This window comes from Phyllosticta capitalensis, assembly GCF_038381095.1.
Source record: "Phyllosticta capitalensis strain CBS 128856 chromosome Unknown BKA78scaffold_6, whole genome shotgun sequence".
Lineage (NCBI taxonomy): Eukaryota > Fungi > Ascomycota > Dothideomycetes > Botryosphaeriales > Phyllostictaceae > Phyllosticta > Phyllosticta capitalensis.
The window spans coordinates 929,376-944,773 of NW_027117444.1; the positions used below are offsets into that span (position 1 = coordinate 929,376).

The 15,398-nt window shown below is 55.6% G+C and overlaps 7 protein-coding genes across 7 annotated transcripts; 4 read left to right on the forward strand and 3 right to left on the reverse strand.

The window, feature by feature from the left end:
• Positions 1 to 181: 181 nt before the first annotated feature.
• On the reverse strand, positions 182 to 1,735 carry BKA78DRAFT_252656 (pyridoxal phosphate-dependent transferase; the record flags this gene model as incomplete). The annotated part of the gene is made up of 3 exons (XM_066884754.1): positions 182 to 436; positions 489 to 1,285; positions 1,342 to 1,735. The coding sequence occupies 3 exons, from the start codon at positions 1,733 to 1,735 to the stop codon at positions 182 to 184; spliced, it is 1,446 nt and encodes a 481-aa protein (XP_066743308.1).
• Positions 1,736 to 2,477: 742 nt separating this feature from the next.
• Positions 2,478 to 4,151, reverse strand: BKA78DRAFT_344325 (26S proteasome subunit RPN7-domain-containing protein; the record flags this gene model as incomplete). Its single annotated transcript, XM_066890451.1, has 3 exons — positions 3,597 to 4,151; positions 2,721 to 3,541; positions 2,478 to 2,679 (listed from the first exon to the last, which is right to left on the reverse strand). Exons 1-3 carry the CDS (start codon positions 4,053 to 4,055, stop codon positions 2,478 to 2,480), a joined length of 1,482 nt encoding a protein of 493 aa, XP_066743309.1. The 5' UTR covers positions 4,056 to 4,151.
• Positions 4,152 to 4,491: 340 nt separating this feature from the next.
• On the forward strand, positions 4,492 to 6,074 carry BKA78DRAFT_353550 (mRNA capping enzyme-domain-containing protein; the record flags this gene model as incomplete). The annotated part of the gene is made up of 2 exons (XM_066891575.1): positions 4,492 to 5,989; positions 6,040 to 6,074. 2 exons carry the CDS (start codon positions 4,492 to 4,494, stop codon positions 6,072 to 6,074), a joined length of 1,533 nt encoding a protein of 510 aa, XP_066743310.1.
• A 2,080-nt stretch (positions 6,075 to 8,154) lies between these two features.
• On the forward strand, positions 8,155 to 9,497 carry BKA78DRAFT_316500 (uncharacterized protein). The gene is made up of 2 exons (XM_066888623.1): positions 8,155 to 8,494; positions 8,564 to 9,497. Exons 1-2 carry the CDS (start codon positions 8,227 to 8,229, stop codon positions 9,226 to 9,228), a joined length of 933 nt encoding a protein of 310 aa, XP_066743311.1. The 5' UTR covers positions 8,155 to 8,226; the 3' UTR covers positions 9,229 to 9,497.
• A 184-nt stretch (positions 9,498 to 9,681) lies between these two features.
• On the forward strand, positions 9,682 to 11,667 carry BKA78DRAFT_283706 (C4-dicarboxylate transporter/malic acid transport protein). Its single transcript, XM_066885673.1, has 4 exons — positions 9,682 to 10,179; positions 10,342 to 10,710; positions 10,764 to 11,063; positions 11,113 to 11,667. The coding sequence occupies exons 1-4, from the start codon at positions 9,881 to 9,883 to the stop codon at positions 11,543 to 11,545; spliced, it is 1,401 nt and encodes a 466-aa protein (XP_066743312.1). The 5' UTR covers positions 9,682 to 9,880; the 3' UTR covers positions 11,546 to 11,667.
• Positions 11,668 to 11,908: 241 nt separating this feature from the next.
• On the forward strand, positions 11,909 to 12,308 carry BKA78DRAFT_353553 (uncharacterized protein; the record flags this gene model as incomplete). Its single annotated transcript, XM_066891576.1, has 2 exons — positions 11,909 to 11,934; positions 12,128 to 12,308. The coding sequence occupies 2 exons, from the start codon at positions 11,909 to 11,911 to the stop codon at positions 12,306 to 12,308; spliced, it is 207 nt and encodes a 68-aa protein (XP_066743313.1).
• A 472-nt stretch (positions 12,309 to 12,780) lies between these two features.
• BKA78DRAFT_316504 (uncharacterized protein) lies at positions 12,781 to 15,064 on the reverse strand. The gene is made up of 6 exons (XM_066888624.1): positions 14,815 to 15,064; positions 14,707 to 14,752; positions 14,521 to 14,643; positions 14,427 to 14,471; positions 14,270 to 14,375; positions 12,781 to 14,218 (listed from the first exon to the last, which is right to left on the reverse strand). Exons 1-6 carry the CDS (start codon positions 14,927 to 14,929, stop codon positions 12,968 to 12,970), a joined length of 1,686 nt encoding a protein of 561 aa, XP_066743314.1. The 5' UTR covers positions 14,930 to 15,064; the 3' UTR covers positions 12,781 to 12,967.
• Positions 15,065 to 15,398: the final 334 nt, after the last annotated feature.

Consider the following 15,398-nt stretch of genomic DNA (forward strand, 5'->3'; position numbering starts at 1 on the left):
ACCAATGAAAAAATGTAAACGAGCTCTTAAGAATTCAGGAGAGCTCATGCAAAATCCGCTGGATATCCCTGAGTGAATTCTTCATCTTCCGTCCCCTCTTCTCCTTTTTGTCGCTGTCCTCTAAGCGGTATTCCTCACACACGGATTCTCAAGACACCCACCCCTTGGAAGTACTTGACATCTACCTGAACTCGTCCATGAACTTCTTGTGGAAGTCGACGATGCGGCCGACCCACTCGGTGCCGGGGGCAAGGAAGGTGGTGCGGAAATGCCAGGTGCCCTCCCTCTGACCGAAACCGGAGCCGGGAACGGTGCAGATACCCGTGGCGTCGAGCATGCGCAAAGCGTAGAACTCATCGGGCTGGCGGCCCTCATTCTTGGCTTGCTCGATAGCCTTGGCGGGGAGCTTGATGGTAGGGAAGAGGTACATGGAACCCTGTTAATGTGTTAGCTGAGGCAGGGTTGGTAGTGGAAATGTTGCGACTTACCGCAGGCTCGCCGCACTCGACACCCTCCATCTTGGTAAAGGCCTGGTACAGGGCAGTGGCACGCTCGTGCAGAGCCTTGTAGATGCCGTCGTACTCTTGCTTGTACAGCGGGAAGCTGGGCTCGCCCTCTTTGGGAGGGTTCACCATCATCTCCACGATGCACTGGCCGACGACTGGCGGGCAGAGCTGAATACTGACGTACTTGTAGATTTCAGCCTGGACCTTCTCGTCGATGCCAACCATTTCGTAGTAGCCACCACGGTGACCACACTCGCCGACCATGCCCTTGGAGACGGAGTGCAGCGAGGCCAGCTCCACGTCGTCGAACTTGCCGGGCTGCTCCTTTTGCAGGTCGCGCAGGCCCTTCTTGAAGGAGATGAATTCGCCCGTGAAGACGTTGGTCTGGTACACTTCGTCGGCCATGACCACCAGCTTCTTCTCTGCGGCAAACTCGATGACGCTGCGAATGTCGGCGGCAGAAAGAGTGGCACCAGTGGGGTTGCCGGGGTTGATGACGACAATGGCGCGGACATCGGTGCCGTTCGCAACAGCCTTCTCGTACGAAGCCTTGATATCCGCGAAGCTGGTGCCCCAGCCCTGGGCCTCGTCGAGGTAGTAGGGCACGGCGGTGGCATTGAGGACAGCGAGGGTGGCGGTGTAGAGCGGGTACTGGGGAATAGGAATCAGGACACCGGTGTTGGGGCTTGCGCAGATGATGTTCAGGAGCGCATTGACACCAGCGGAGGCGCCATTGCTCAAGAAGATGTTCTTGGGGTCCGCGGGGTAGCCATCTCGCCCTGAAATGATGGTTAGAACTTGACGGGGGCCAGAAACACGCCAAACGAAATCTTACTCTCTATGAACTTGGCCACCTCCTCCCGAATAGCCGGAGAGCCTTGGCTCTGGCTGTAGGCACCAACGCTGCCAACAGCCTTGAGCAGCTTCTCAGCTCTTGCGATGACGTCTTCCTTGTATCCCAGGGCGTTCAAAAGGACGTCCTTGTGCTCGAGCAGAATGGGGTTCTCCAAGATGCTGGCAACCTGCCTGAAAAAGGTGATGGGCTTCTGGTCAAGCTGCTGGGGGTTGCCAATGTTTGCAGCAATGACAGTGTCAAAGGGCAGGTTTCCCCTTTCGCCACGCTCCAGCTGAGCTCTGTATTCCTCGCTCTTGACGGCCAACTCGCCGCGCACGGCATACTTCGCGGCGCGAATGTGCGGGTTGATGTTGTCGATGTTGAGGGACTTCATGATGGGCGTGGAGGAGATGGAGCGGCGAGAGGAGGATGGGGAGGCGCGCAGAGATGCAGCTGAAGAGTCGGATGTTAGAAGAAGAAAATACGACTCAGAGTTGGGGGAGCAGATGTCGTCGTCGAACGCAGGGACCTCTTGGGGGAACCCTGTCGAGTGGTACGTGGGGTGTGGGACGTACTGCCGACTGTGGATGTGACTGTCGAACGTGACAGGCAAAAACGAGCGCCGGGAGTCAGCTGCGTGCGCCCGCCCAAAGAGGCCATGCGCCGCGCGCCCAATCCGCCAATTGCGCTCATGTTTGTATACGTCGTCGTCGGTGGTCGGCGCGGAGGCAAGTAATGACGGAATCGATCTGGAAATGATCTTGGATCTGGCTCGGTCTCGCGAATCTCGCGTCAAGGGTCCCGGCGAGAGGGATTGAAGCGAGAGAGGATGTGAGCTGAAAGAGGGGACGGGAGACGAGACGTCGAGAAGAAGAAGAGAGAAAGACACGGCTTAAAAAATGAATTTCTGAGTGCAGCCCCAGCGGCGGCTCGCGGCTCTCGCTGGCCCAACTATTTCTGAGACTCCGCTCCACTGCCGCCCCGGCGCGCACGCTCATCCCAGCGCTCCGGTCCCGCTCCGCTAACGGGTAACACGCCATTGGACAGCCTTATCCTCAACACCATGTGGTTATCTCCATTATTCTAGAGCCTTGTTCTTTTCCTTCTCTGCCACCATTCCATGCTCCACCCCCATATCAGCCGCGCTCGCTGCCCCTCAGCCTGACAGCCTGTCCGTACTTTTGAAGCTTCGTGATAAGCTGGTCGCCTTGCTTGACCACGTCGTTGTACTGCTTGTTCTTGTCGTCGGGCCTGTTGGTCTCGATGATGCCGCGCACGCGGTCCACTGTGCACGGTACTCTGTCCGCCGCGATGAACTTGGCCAGGTCCCTATCGCGCCTGATTAGCACCACATCATACCACTCATCTGTTTCGCTTACCTATCAAGAAAGTCGACCGACACGCCAAAGTCGTTGGCCATGCTCTGCAGACCCACAACCCTGTAGCTCTGCAAAAGCTGCTGGTATCCCCGCAAACGCATCTCCCGCACGTACCAACGCCGGTGCTCGTACAGGTAACGGTCACTGCTGAGGAACTTCTCCTCCACTGCCGCCAGCGCCACAAAGAAGCTGCTGTAGTTGCCCTGGTACAGACTGTTGACGAGGTTGGAAAGGGGGCTAAAGTCAATCTGCGCCTCGCTCTCAGCACCGTATCCACTCTGACCCAGCGTCGTGAGGTTGACCGGGGCCGACGGTGTAGCCGATGACGAAGTCGCCTGGCCGTCAGCCATCTCCTCGTCGCCTGCGGCTGGCCCCGACGAGAGGGCACCAGTGATGGCAGAAAGCTTGTCTTCCCCGTCTCCAAGAATGGCCCTGATTTCCGGAGCATCCACAACCTTGGACTTGAAGTCGACGCGCTTGAGCGAAACCGACCCCGCGAGGACGGCGTAGATGACGAGCGCCGAGTAGCTGCAGAGCTCGTAGCTGGTAAAGGTCGACAAGCTGTCCAGCAACAGCGGGGCAGCCTGATTGTAGTTGCGCACGGTGAGGTAGTGGAGACCAGAGTAGGCCTTGAGGCGGTTGCGGCGGTCCCAGTCACCGCCACTCTCGACGAGAGTACTGGCACGCTCCACAGATTTCTTGACGAGGACCTTGTCGCCGAAAAAGAGTCCTATGCGGATGATGGCGAGAACGAGATCGATCTTGGTGCCGAGAATGCCCGTCTTTTCGAAGACGTCTTCGTAAGCAGCAATGGCTTTATCCTGCAAACGCGCCCGTGTTAGCCTTTCGCCGTGGGCATAGTCCAGAAATACCAACCTTGTCTCCCACACGCGTCCAGAACTCTGCCCTCTTGCCTCTTGCCGTCTGAATCTCCGTCTCACCGGCCTTCTCCACGGCGTCATCCTCTTCCTTTTGAATCGCTTCCAGCTCCTTCTCGTTATCTGCCCGCAGCTCTTCGTAGAGCTTCTCATCCCACGGTAATGTGACGTTGAGCGCCGGCTGCTTCGTGGGGGCCAGCAGCGTGCCTATGCTCGAGGAAGCTCGCCTGGGCCTGACGTGCTGCTGTGCGGTGCCTTCGCCGGGGGCGTTCAGGATGCCCTCTGACGGGTGAGACAGATGCCGATAGAGCGGCGCCATCTTATGCTCCTTGATTGCATCCTGGAGCGTCTTGAGCGATGCTTCCTGGGTGGTCTTGGAGGATGACGGGTTCGTGATGTGGAAGATGTGCTGGGAGAGCGACAGGTTGGGGTACTTGGCGTATTGAGGGTCTCCCATTGTGACCGGGGGTGGAAGCTTCGGCCAGATGGAAGATTGAAATGGAAGATGTCGGTGAAAGAGGCGGGCGGATGAGGTGTTGTTTACGGTAGAGGTGCTGAGCGAGGCGACGGTGCTGCTGCCGCGGGCGAAGCTGTCGGAGGGCGGCGCTCGGGCCAACTGGGCATACTTCGGCCTTTGGCGTCACCAGGCACAGTTCAACGTAAGGAACCGGGAGCTTGGACGCTTGCATTCAGTACTTAGCTGTAGGACTTTCTCTTTTCAACCTTCACCTTCTTTGCCATTGCCCTGCTCACTCTCTCAGATCAGGCCACTCCTCATACCGCGAGACTCAACACCATCTACCCTCTGCGGCTCCCTGCTTTTCCGGCCAATACCTTGGCTTTCTTTGAGGGACCACGAGCGCGCTGGTCTACTTGCTCACGAGATCATAACGATGCCGAGGGAGAGGTTTCCAGCGCCCAGCAACAAGCGTGCGCGCTCGCGCTCAAGGTCAGGATCACCACCTCGCAAGCGACCTGGAGCTGCAGCTCGTACTCGCCGTCCGGTTGATCGCAGACCACCTCCGTCCAAGCCCACTGAACCAAGAGACCCGGACCCTGAGGATGAACCACGGTCCCCTTCTCGCTCACCTCCCCGCCAGCTCAAACGCCCTGGAGGAGCTGCGCGAATCACGCAAGCGGAGCGTGAAGCTGCCAGAAGACGCCAGGAAGAACGAGAGCGCGAGTTGAGGGAAGAGCAACAAGCCGCAGCAGCAGCAAGAGGCGTGCATGACGTTGTGAGACAGCACTACAATGCCGTACCAGAGCGCGGCCGCGAATGGCGGAAGACGGACAGCAAGATCAAGGGCTTGAGGAGCTTCAACAATTGGGTCAAGTCCTGCATCATCCAGAAATTTTCACCCCCAGACGCAAGCTTGGGAGAAGACAGTTACGGCCAAAATCTTCTCGTTCTTGACGTGGGATGCGGAAAGGGAGGAGATTTGCAGAAATGGCAATCGGCGCCCAAGCGAGTGGACTTGTACGTGGGCGTGGATCCTGCCGATGTTTCGATCGACCAGGCTCGGGATCGATACAACCAGATGTCCAGACGTCCAAACAGAGGTCGACCGCAGCGCATTTTCCAAGGCGAATTCTTCGTCAAAGATGGATTCGGGGAATGGCTTGGCGACATCCCCATCATTCAAGACGTCGGCATTGATCCCAGCGTTGGTCCTGAAGGCGGCGGAGTCAGCCAGCGCTGGGGCGGAGGGGGTTTTGATGTGGTCTCGATGATGTTCTGCATGCATTACGCCTTTGAAAATGAGCAAAAAGCCAGAGGCATGCTCCGCAATGTCGCTGGAGCGCTCAGGAAAGGCGGCCGCTTCATCGGTGTGATTCCAAACTCGGACGTACTTTCCGCCAAGGTTGAGGAATGGCACAAGAAGCATGGCGGCACGTCAAATACCAACGGAGGGGCATCGGTAGAAGCAGCGGCTGCGGCTGCTGCTGCTGATGACGACGACGACGATTGGGACCCAGAAAAGAGTCTCGATGACCCACCAAAGGAAGAATCAGCTGCGGACGGAGAGAAGGACGGAAAAGAGAATGGCGAAATTGTGGAAGACTGCGTTGAGTGGGGCAACAGCATCTACAGGGTCAAATTTCCTGGCAAGACACCTCCGGACGGCGTTTTCAGACCGCCCTTTGGCTGGAAATACTTTTACTTTCTCGAGGAGGCCGTCGAAGAGGTTCCGGAGTATGTTGTGCCGTGGGAGGCGTTCCGTGCCTTGGCAGAAGACTACAACCTGGAGCTTCAATACCGCAAACCCTTCAACGAGATCTGGGATGAGGAAAACGGCGACCCTGTGCTGGGACCCCTCAGCGAGCGCATGGGTGTTCGAGGCAGGGACAGGGGCCCTCTGCTGATCAGCTCAGAAGAGATGGACGCTGCAAGTAAGTCTAGGTTGGCCCGATAAATTTTTGATATTCTAACACCCACCCAGGCTTCTATCACGCCTTTTGCTTTTACAAGGTTTAGAACCCACTTAGACCTGACACCCTTAAATTTCAGCAGAACAATAGATTACGCACACCATGAGGCAGTCAAGTGGTTGTGCGCGTTTGAAGAAACCCTGGGTTACCTTCAAAAACCTACATATGATCCTTCCATAGATTCAAAGACACTGGGAAAAGTTCACCTGACTATCATAATGCATCTTCATCGAGGACATGGATCGGATGCTATGAAGAGATGCTGATCTGGGGCAGACAATCTCTGCTTTGGTGTTGCGTCTTTCCGGTGCCGCACCCGGAAGCGCCGTAAGGGCTACCCGGATGAAGGCAGATGACTACACCACACATAGATCACAACAACCTAAGCGATTCCGAAAGCTTTGTGTCCGCCGTCAGGAGCAAAGCATGAATTATGCCAGAAAAGAGCTGGGATAGAATTTGATTAGTCATCCCAAGGAGAATGACGGAGACAGCAAATGTGACTAAACCTTGGGTATGGTGGAAAGGGGTGTATCCACCCATTTCCCCAGATGACGAAAATCACATCCCGTCATGTCAGTAGACCCAAGGGCAGTGATATTACGTTATGTTACTGACTATTCGCCTAGAAGCAAATGTTCTTCCTGTCATTGCACCTGTGACATTGCACTTCGCAGAGAGGTCGAGGATGTTAGAAAGAATGAAACAGAAGTCTCCCTACCATATGGGTCTTCCCTTAAGGTTTTACAAGTGCGGTAGGAATTGTCCTGGCACCCGCCCAATATATATATAGAAGCGCCGTCGACTCCTTCCCGTGTCGTCAACCCTGCCTCAGGAGGAGGCGCCCTGTGCTCTGGGCACGACATCATCGCAGTGGACTGCCCGGACTACCACACATCCACGTCTTCCCTGCCCTTACAACACCTTAGGTTCACCATCACTTACGGCGTTGCCGCTCAAGGTTTTCTTTTTCCATTCTGATTAAATCATCGTCGTATTCCCAGAGACCACTTCAGGAGTCTCATCTCGCGCTTCCCTCTGCGACCTGACCAGCAAGACCAATCGTTTACGCAATGTTCCCGGAGTCGGAAGGCCTTCCTGGCCTACAGGATATTCAACTCGATTCCCAGCCGCCTGCCATGCAACAAAACCAAGCCCCCCGCCCTGTTCGTACACACGCCTGCGAATCTATCAAGGGCATTAACCCGGCGCACAAACACATCGGCCTTTTCGGCGCCAATCGCCAGAAAGTTTGTCTGGACCAGACTATTCCTGAGTCGCAGAGCATTTCCAATTTGCAAACCACAGCGCTGCCCGCCAAGCCATGTAAGATCGTATGCTGCAAAAAGAGAAAGGACTCTGCCCACAGTCCGCCACCCCCGATCAATCACAACACGGCAGCTCCATGGGAAAACACTTGGTATCACCTACAAATGTCAGTCGACAGGCCTCGTGACCAACAGAGTTTCATTCAGCCAATCGAACCAAACGAAAGGGATGCGGTCATGTCTGCGCTGCAGGGGGCCGGTTTGGCTGGCGTTCCAGATGCTCTATGCAACTCGACAATCCTCGAAGCTTCTGATACCCATTATGAAAGAATGAGACAGCTCAAAGGCAGCGTTCAGAGCGAACAAGGACACGATGGCAACGGTAATTGGACGGCGACAGCAAAGACCAGCGACAGCCATGAGGTGGACACAGAGACACAGACCAAGTCGACAGCCGATGCTGATCCGGATGCCCAGCACAACATGACGAGCGAGGGAGAGAAAGTATTGAGCCCGACGGCTATTCAGCCAGTTACGCCATACCAGGGAGCCGAGGTATTAGTCCATCCTGCTCCTAGCACTGTCCAAGTTCCTAGCTGCTTGTCAGACGTATCCTGGAGCGATGACGGTGAGTTTTATCCTCCACCGAGCGCAAGCAATGCCCAGGCCTGGAGAAGCTTTCAACAAGCTTCCGATGTTGTTTCCTGTGTATCTGGATCACCCGAATCGACCTTGCAGTTCCCCAGCAATGTCAGCGGCCCTTCCCTCGTCACCTTCGACAGCCCGCACCCGAACGCAGGCATTGACCAGGGCTGGAGAAGCCACGAACAAGCTTTCGTCATAGCTCCCCACGAGACTGGATCACTCAGTTCGACTCCACAGATTAACAGCAATGGCGGCCATTCGCCTATAACCTGGGATCACCACCAGATGAGTGTCGAGATGTCTTATCGCGAACATGGTATCCACCACATTCCCGCAGTTGGTACACGCGAGCCAGAATTTGGTGCCAGGCAAGATTTTGGTTACAATGGAACCCCCTACGTTGCTACAGGCTACGGTAATCCAGAATATACCCAGCCAGGCCCAGGTGTGGACCCAGACCGCCGTCTTGTCGGCCAATTCAGGGCGATGGGGCTAGACCACTCTCCTACAGTTGGAATTCCTCATTCAAATGCCGGGAGAGGCCGAGTAAATGGTAAGCAACTCTTGTAGTACTTCGATGAGCAGCCAAGAGTCAGGCAATTGCTAACTAATAGTGATTCAGGTTCCGGCCCACAGCTCCAGTCCTACCATTCGCAGAACTCTGACCCGTACACCAATCACTATGGTGCTGGAATGCACAATGGCATGTCTCCTACATGCGGTCAACCGTTCTATGTTCAAGGGTCTTCATACAACCAACGGATGTTCCCAAACACTGGTCAAGGCATGCCTGCACCAGCCGCTCAACCTCCCTTTGATCGGAGCCCAGTTCACAACAGCCAAATGCTCTCCAATATCCAGCAAGGAATGCCTTCACCCTACGTGAGACAGAATAGCTCGACTCCGAACGACCAGCACGGCCACCCACCCCGGTACCTCCCTTCGCAGCGTCGTCAGCAGAGCCCCCAGCTCGCGGATCCCCACCATTTGCCCCACAACGATAGTCCGTCCCACCAAAACTTTCGTCGACGCTTTCCGCTTCATGGTAGTCGACCGGCGAGGGGCAATGGTAGGAGGGTAAGGAAGCATTGGGGCGGGCTTCTCGACCAGGAAAATCCTGACGTCCCCCGCCCTGCTCCTCCCTACGAAGCGGAGCTTGCTTATATGGCTGTCAACCTCAGGACTGACTTTGGACACAGGGAAGCCTTACGACACGGTGGCGGCCACTGGCAAAAAGCTCCGGGCCAATCTAACTGGGGAATGGGAGGCGGAGCTCCGGGGATTTAGGAGACCTTGCCTGCAGACGAATTTGGAGGATTCGAGTTCGGTGGAGCAGTGATACACACACTGGTGGGTTGGATTGCGTCTGGATATCGAGAGAAGACGCGCAGTTTGCCATTGTTTGGTCTGTCGTTTTTGTTTGAAGCTCTTGAGGAGTGTCGTTGTCGTTTTTTGGGATACGCAGAGAGTTGGACTGGACACACGCAACTTTTACGAGCACTGGGCAAAGGCCTGGACTCAGTCGTTAGCTCGCAGTATCCCTGGGTAGCTTGGACTTGATTGTCTTGAAATGCAAGTCTTGTATTTTTGTAAAGGTCGAGCTCTAAATGGTCCGCAATGCAATGATGGTCTAACGCATTTAGGCAATAGAATCCCTGTTAGCGCCCACCGCCACGCCGGACCCACCAGCTTATCGCCGGCGCGGCAGAGAGCTGACGGGATTCATTTTACAGTCACAACCTGTGTCTTTCTTCCTTCTACAAACCATCACCTTCCACCATGGATTCTTTTTCCTTCTTGTGACACAAAGAGACCACAACCTCCTTGAGCGAACATTTCTGCGAAAGAGCAAGGAAGCAACAAGGAAGAGCGGAATGCGACAATAAGCGCACGTGTTCAGCAAAGACAGCAGGATCACGTTTCCAGCAGCAGCGGAACAATGAGCAGCGCCAGCGCCAGCAGCAGCAGTGCTACAGGTAGCCGTCAACGCGTCGGAGTGCAGCAGCATTCCAATCGAAGCCAGCAGGGCCAAGAGCAGCGTCTGTTTGAGAAAGAGCAGGGAGGAGAGGCCATTGAGAATGCTGCAGCAGACGCCAATCCGGCGGGCGTGCCGCCTGCAAATTTGAAAGAGGGTGGAGGTATCGTAGATGTTTCTGGTGCGGGACAAAGAGAGCACGGGAAGGAGTTGTCGAAATATGAGGTTGGTTGGAGGAGGGTGGTGAGGAATTTCAGCCCGTCGTAAGTGTTGTCTGTCCTACTTGTCGTCTTGAGAGTTCATTGCTTTTACAACCGTCTTTTTGGTTGCTGTAGCATGGTACCAGACCATTCAATTCTAGGATCCCTCAAAAGCTCTCGCTTGTTTGCTCGTCTCAATGCTAGGCTGTCACTGACGATCTACAGTTGGTTCTCCGTGACCATGGGCACAGGTATCGTCTCGATTCTCTTCTACTTCATGCCATACAACGCACGCTGGCTGCACTATCTCTCAATCATCTTCTTTTGTCTCAACGCGGCACTTTTCACAGCAGCCTTTGTGGTCTCCTTTCTCCGGTACACGCTGTACCCCGAGATATGGAGTGTCATGATTCGCGACCCTAACAATTCGCTCTTCTTGGGAACCATTCCCATGGGATTTGCGACGTTGATTGAGATGTGGGTCTTCATTTGTGTGCCGGTGTGGGGGGCGTGGGCGACTACGCTTGCCTGGGTGCTTTGGATGATTGATACGATTGTGGCGGCTGGAGTGACGCTGTCTTTGTCGGTTTTATTGTGGGTGTCCTCGGTCTTTTCTTCAAATTATGGCAGGTCTGATCAAAGAACAGGATGATGCACAGCCACGAGATCAAATCACTCGAGCGCTTCACAGCTGCGCAACTACTCCCCATTGCTGCCACCATCGTTGCGGCAGGCACTGGTGCGGAGGTGGCAGAGGTGCTTCCAAACCGTGATCATGCTCTGGGGACTATCATGACATGCTACGTCCTCTGGGGAATGGCCACTCCACTCGCAATGGCGGTACTGGTCATGTACTACCAGAGACTTGCTCTGCACAAAATGCCTCCGCGAGAAGTCATCGTCAGCTGCTTCCTTCCACTAGGACCGCTGGGTTTTGGCGGATATTCGTGCGTATCAGCTCTCTTCCCTTGAGGACCCCAACTGACGCAGAATTAGGATCATGTATCTGGGCAAAGTAGCCAAGACGAATTTCCCCGCCACAGGAACGCTCGACCCCAGTGCAGGGCCGGTCATGTACGTGGTCGGCTTCTTCCTGGCTTTGATCATGTGGGGCTTTGGACTCGTCTGGTTCTTCATTGCGCTGGTGAGCATCTACAAGGCGCGCCCGTTTCCCTTCAACATGGGATGGTGGGGATTCACATTCCCTCTGGGAGTCTTTGCAGCGAGCACAATTCAGATTGGCATAGAGATGCCGAGCAGGGCGTTCAAGGTATTGGGCGAGATTTTCAGCGTTGCAGTGATTTTGCTGTGGTGCCTTGTTGCGGCAAGGACGGCTAGGGGAGCTTGGAGTGGGAAGCTCTTTTTTGCGCCGTGCCTTGCAAATCTGAAAAAGGATGGCGAATTGGCGGAGGCGGGCATGCCAGCATAACTGGATATTGTATGTGGTGTTGAGTAGTTGATAAAGAATGGCCTGCATGGTCAAAGAACGGGCTGGACCGTGGCGTACGTCACGATCCCTGCCACCTCCGGCTGCAGGAGCGACGCTGGACGGGGACCTGACGACACGAGACGGCCAACGACACGGCGCGCATCACGGTCGCCCCTTTCTCCTCTCTCTCCACACTCCACACTCGTACACTTCCTCCTCACACTACGTCTTGCGAAATCGTCTGCCGACAAACACAACCCAGACTCTCCCCTCCCGATCTCCCTGCCTGCCTGCCTGCGCCGCCCTCAACCGGACCCGACCAGAGCTATCCACCAAACCTCCCAGGCAGCCAGCCAATCCGCCATGTCCGAAGCCTACGAACGCGAGCGGTACGTCCACGTCTGCATACTCTCTTCATGCTGTCCATCCCAAGCCATGCGCAAAACGAGCCCACTCGCGCTTTCCTGCCCTGGCGCTACGGCCAACCTCCAGCACAAGCAACCCCAGCGATCAGAGACGGACACAGAGACAGAAAGCTCCCCACCGGGTACCCAGCGGCTAACACCACATCCCGCACCACAGACAAAACAACTCGCGGCTCGACGAGCTCGCCGGCAAGGTGTCGGCCCTGCGCGGCGTGACCATCGACATCTACGACAATGCGCGCGACCAGCATGTCATCGACTCCTCTGTACGCACACCCACCACACTCGAACCCCTTCATTTCGTCAAAAAGGTCTCCATCGGAACCAGAGATTGCTAACGCAGGGCGCCGCCGCGTAGTCCGAAACCTTTTCCTCCATGACGTCGTCGCTCAAGGGAAGCGCAACGCGCATGACGCGCATGGCGCAGCAAGGCAACAAGGTGGCGATCTTTAAGCTTGCTGCTATCATAGTGGGCGCTGTCGTTTTGTTGTACTGGATTTGGGGGTTGTTGTTCGGCCGGTGAAAATAGCAGCGCGGCGTTTGGATTGGACGAATCGCGAAAAGGGAAATTGTGACGAGGGCACAAGGACGACGGTCATATACAAGACACAGCGGAAAATGTAAACGGCAGGGAGGCTCGTGGAGCAGGATCACTTCGCGTTCAAGCGGGCAATCAACAGCACGCATTTGCGGACAACTGGGTTGGTTTGGTTTTACAAGGGACGGCAAGGCCAGGAAGCACGGCGTTGGTTTGGGGCGGAAACAAATGCATCTCTTGGACAATCCCAAGAAGTAAAGATGCCGAGTAGAATATGCCACTCGGTACTCTGTAATTGAATTCGTTCGTCGTTTTGGTACATTTTGGCCCTCTCCGCATCCTCTCAGCCCCGTATCCATGCTTGACACATTCCAAAACGCACTGCAACTCCTGCCCATGCATTCCTGAAGAAAATGCATCAATCCGTACATGCAGACCAAAGACCGGAGACCAGATATCTTACTCCCAAACGTTGGCAAAGAGGTCATCTCCTGGCAGATTGCTAACAGGCTTTGGAGCGGGGTTGCTAGCGGCGCTGGAGTTGCCCACAGCACTGTTCCAGCCGCCAAAATCGTCATCATGGGAGACCTGGGGTGTAGTTGCGCTTCCCCAACCCGAGGTAGTGGACGCGGGCGTGGACACAGAGGGGGCGGTGGCGGTCGCGTTGCTCGTAGCAGTGGTCGTTGAGGACCACGCGTCGTTGGATCCCCAGGCATCCAGGTTGGAGAGTCCTGAGGCATAGTTGACTGCCGGCTGCGGCTTTGGCTGGGGTGGTTGAGAGGGGGCGGTGGGCGACGAAAGATTGAAGGCGGAATTGGTGCCTGGAGACATGGGTGGTTTAGTTTGTGCCGCAGCAGGGACAGGACCAGGGGCAGGAGCGGGAGCATCAAATGAAAGGTCAAAAAGGTCACCTGTGGTGGAGCTGGCTGCTGGCTTGGGCGGATTCGCCGCGACTGGAGAGATGGACGAGCTGAAATCTCCGAATCCGCTGTTGGAGCTGAAGGTGCGCGATGGCTGAGGAGGATTGGCAGGCTTCGCGGCCGGTAGAGAATCGAAAAAGCCGCCTCCACTGCCAAATCCAGAGCTGGAACCCGACTGCTGGTGAGAGCTGGCGGGAGTGGCGCTCTTCGGGGTGGCATTCATCAGATCCGCGAACGGCGAAGGCTTCGGGGCCTGCTGAGGAGCCATTGACATGCTAAGGCTACTGAAAGCGTCGTTCAGACCGCCCATTGGGCTGGACTGAGAGTTTGGTGATTGAAGTCCAGGGGACTGGAGACCACCGAAAGAACCAGAGGATCCAGTGTGTTGGTGCTTGACAGCGGGTTGTCCAGCAGGCTTTGCGGCGTATAGAGAGAGGATCGACTGTTTCAAGTCGGCACGAGGAGCATTTGAAGGAGCAGAGCTTGCTGTACTGGCTGGACGAGTTGGCGTCGAGGAGCCTGAGCCTCCAAAGAAGTCCAGGCCAAGGAGAGAGTCACCCGGCTTGCTCTGCTTAGGGGGAGCTGGTTCGGCCTTTGGTGGCGGAGGTCTGGTCACTGGCGGAGGTCCGGTGCTGGGTCGCGAGGGAGGAGAGGTGGTATCGTCGCCGAAAATATCCATCGTTGGCTGTCTCTTGACCGGAGGGGCGGTCGATCTGCTGCTTGTTGCCGCAGCTGCTCGCTGCGAGGAAGAGCGCTCCAACTTGGCCTTTTCTTGCACGACATTGAGAGGCTAAGATGGTCAACACGGCTCTTCTTTGTAAGTCCAATTCCCAGGACATACCACATCGTCGTCGCCTTCAGCATCCAAGGTCGAGGGATCCGGCATGGGTCCGTCCATGATCCACCTCTTTGATTCATACTTTGTTCGGATGAAGTTTTCGATTTTCCTGTTGCGGTCAGCCTTGTGGTCAATGTAGATCCATGCGTGATGCTCTTACGCTTCGGAGGGAATGTGACCCGGCGCAAGCTTAGATTCCCAGTATCTAATGACCGTCAGCCGCAGTATTTACCCGTGTGTCGACCATCGCCCACTTGTTTGCTCTGGAGTTTCCCCATCGCAGCATGCTCTGTAGCTGCTCGTCGGTCCACGAATCGAGATCGACAGACTTGACTCGGCTGATATGGGTGCCCATGCCTCTGTGTATGCCGGAGCATCTGGAATTCTGTCAGGACATGTTTTCTACGGTCGGCGCAGAGGTCTGATCAGGGGTTGGCTACCTGATGCAAATGAAGATGCCTAGGTTCCAGCTGGCCCAGCGAGGGTCTTTGTGAAGAGTGTTAGCGAGAGATCCAAGGCTGCTACTAGGACAGCGAATTTCAACTCACGCTTGTTCCTCTTGCAATCTGCGCAGCTCTTGTTCGGCTCCAACTTGACCAAGCTCTTGAGCGTCTGCTGGTTTTGAGCGGCGCGCTCGGCGCGAGGGTCGACTCGCCGGGACATGTCGCAAGGTTTTGTCTTCGAAACCGGAGAATGGAGGGGAGAGAATCGGTAGGAGAAGAGGTGGCGTCAGGAGGAGGTAGGAAATGCGGTGCGCAGGGCTCTCCGGAAGTGGAGCTGGGTGTTGGTTGTTGGACTCAGGCAACTGGCCGCCGACCGGGAGCGGTGCGCTGTCCCGCACCTCGACCCCCGAACTTGAAGGCGGTGAAGGGGCCACTTTCTTGGCATGTGTCCCAACACCAGTGATGAGGTCATTTTTTACTGCGACAATTGATAACCAAATCCAATTCATCACTCGTCTGTGTCTCTATCAACGTTCCGGATCAGCAAAAATCTCCAAAATTCCCAGGTTTTCAGTGACTGCGTCATGAGTTAGCAAGAAGCACCAAACAAATGAAAATCCAACAAAGCGCATTCAAATTCATCTCCGGCTTTGATCCCTACGTCCAATGGCAGTGGTCTACAGGTCATT

Bases quoted from the DNA above. Each gene is read 5' to 3' on its own strand.
- BKA78DRAFT_316500 (XM_066888623.1), top strand. From the start codon at position 8,227: ATGAGTGTCGAGATGTCTTATCGCGAACATGGTATCCACCACATTCCC. The intron at 8,495-8,563 runs GTAAGCAACTCT...ATAGTGATTCAG, and splicing joins CGGGAGAGGCCGAGTAAATG to GTTCCGGCCCACAGCTCCAG.
- BKA78DRAFT_283706 (XM_066885673.1), top strand. From the start codon at position 9,881: ATGAGCAGCGCCAGCGCCAGCAGCAGCAGTGCTACAGGTAGCCGTCAA. The intron at 10,711-10,763 runs GTGGGTGTCCTC...ATCAAAGAACAG, and splicing joins CTGTCTTTGTCGGTTTTATT to GATGATGCACAGCCACGAGA. The intron at 11,064-11,112 runs GTGCGTATCAGC...ACGCAGAATTAG, and splicing joins CTGGGTTTTGGCGGATATTC to GATCATGTATCTGGGCAAAG.
- BKA78DRAFT_316504 (XM_066888624.1), bottom strand. From the start codon at position 14,929: ATGTCCCGGCGAGTCGACCCTCGCGCCGAGCGCGCCGCTCAAAACCAG. The intron at 14,472-14,520 runs GTGGGCGATGGT...GACGGTCATTAG, and splicing joins GGAAACTCCAGAGCAAACAA to ATACTGGGAATCTAAGCTTG. The intron at 14,376-14,426 runs GTAAGAGCATCA...TGACCGCAACAG, and splicing joins GGTCACATTCCCTCCGAAGC to GAAAATCGAAAACTTCATCC.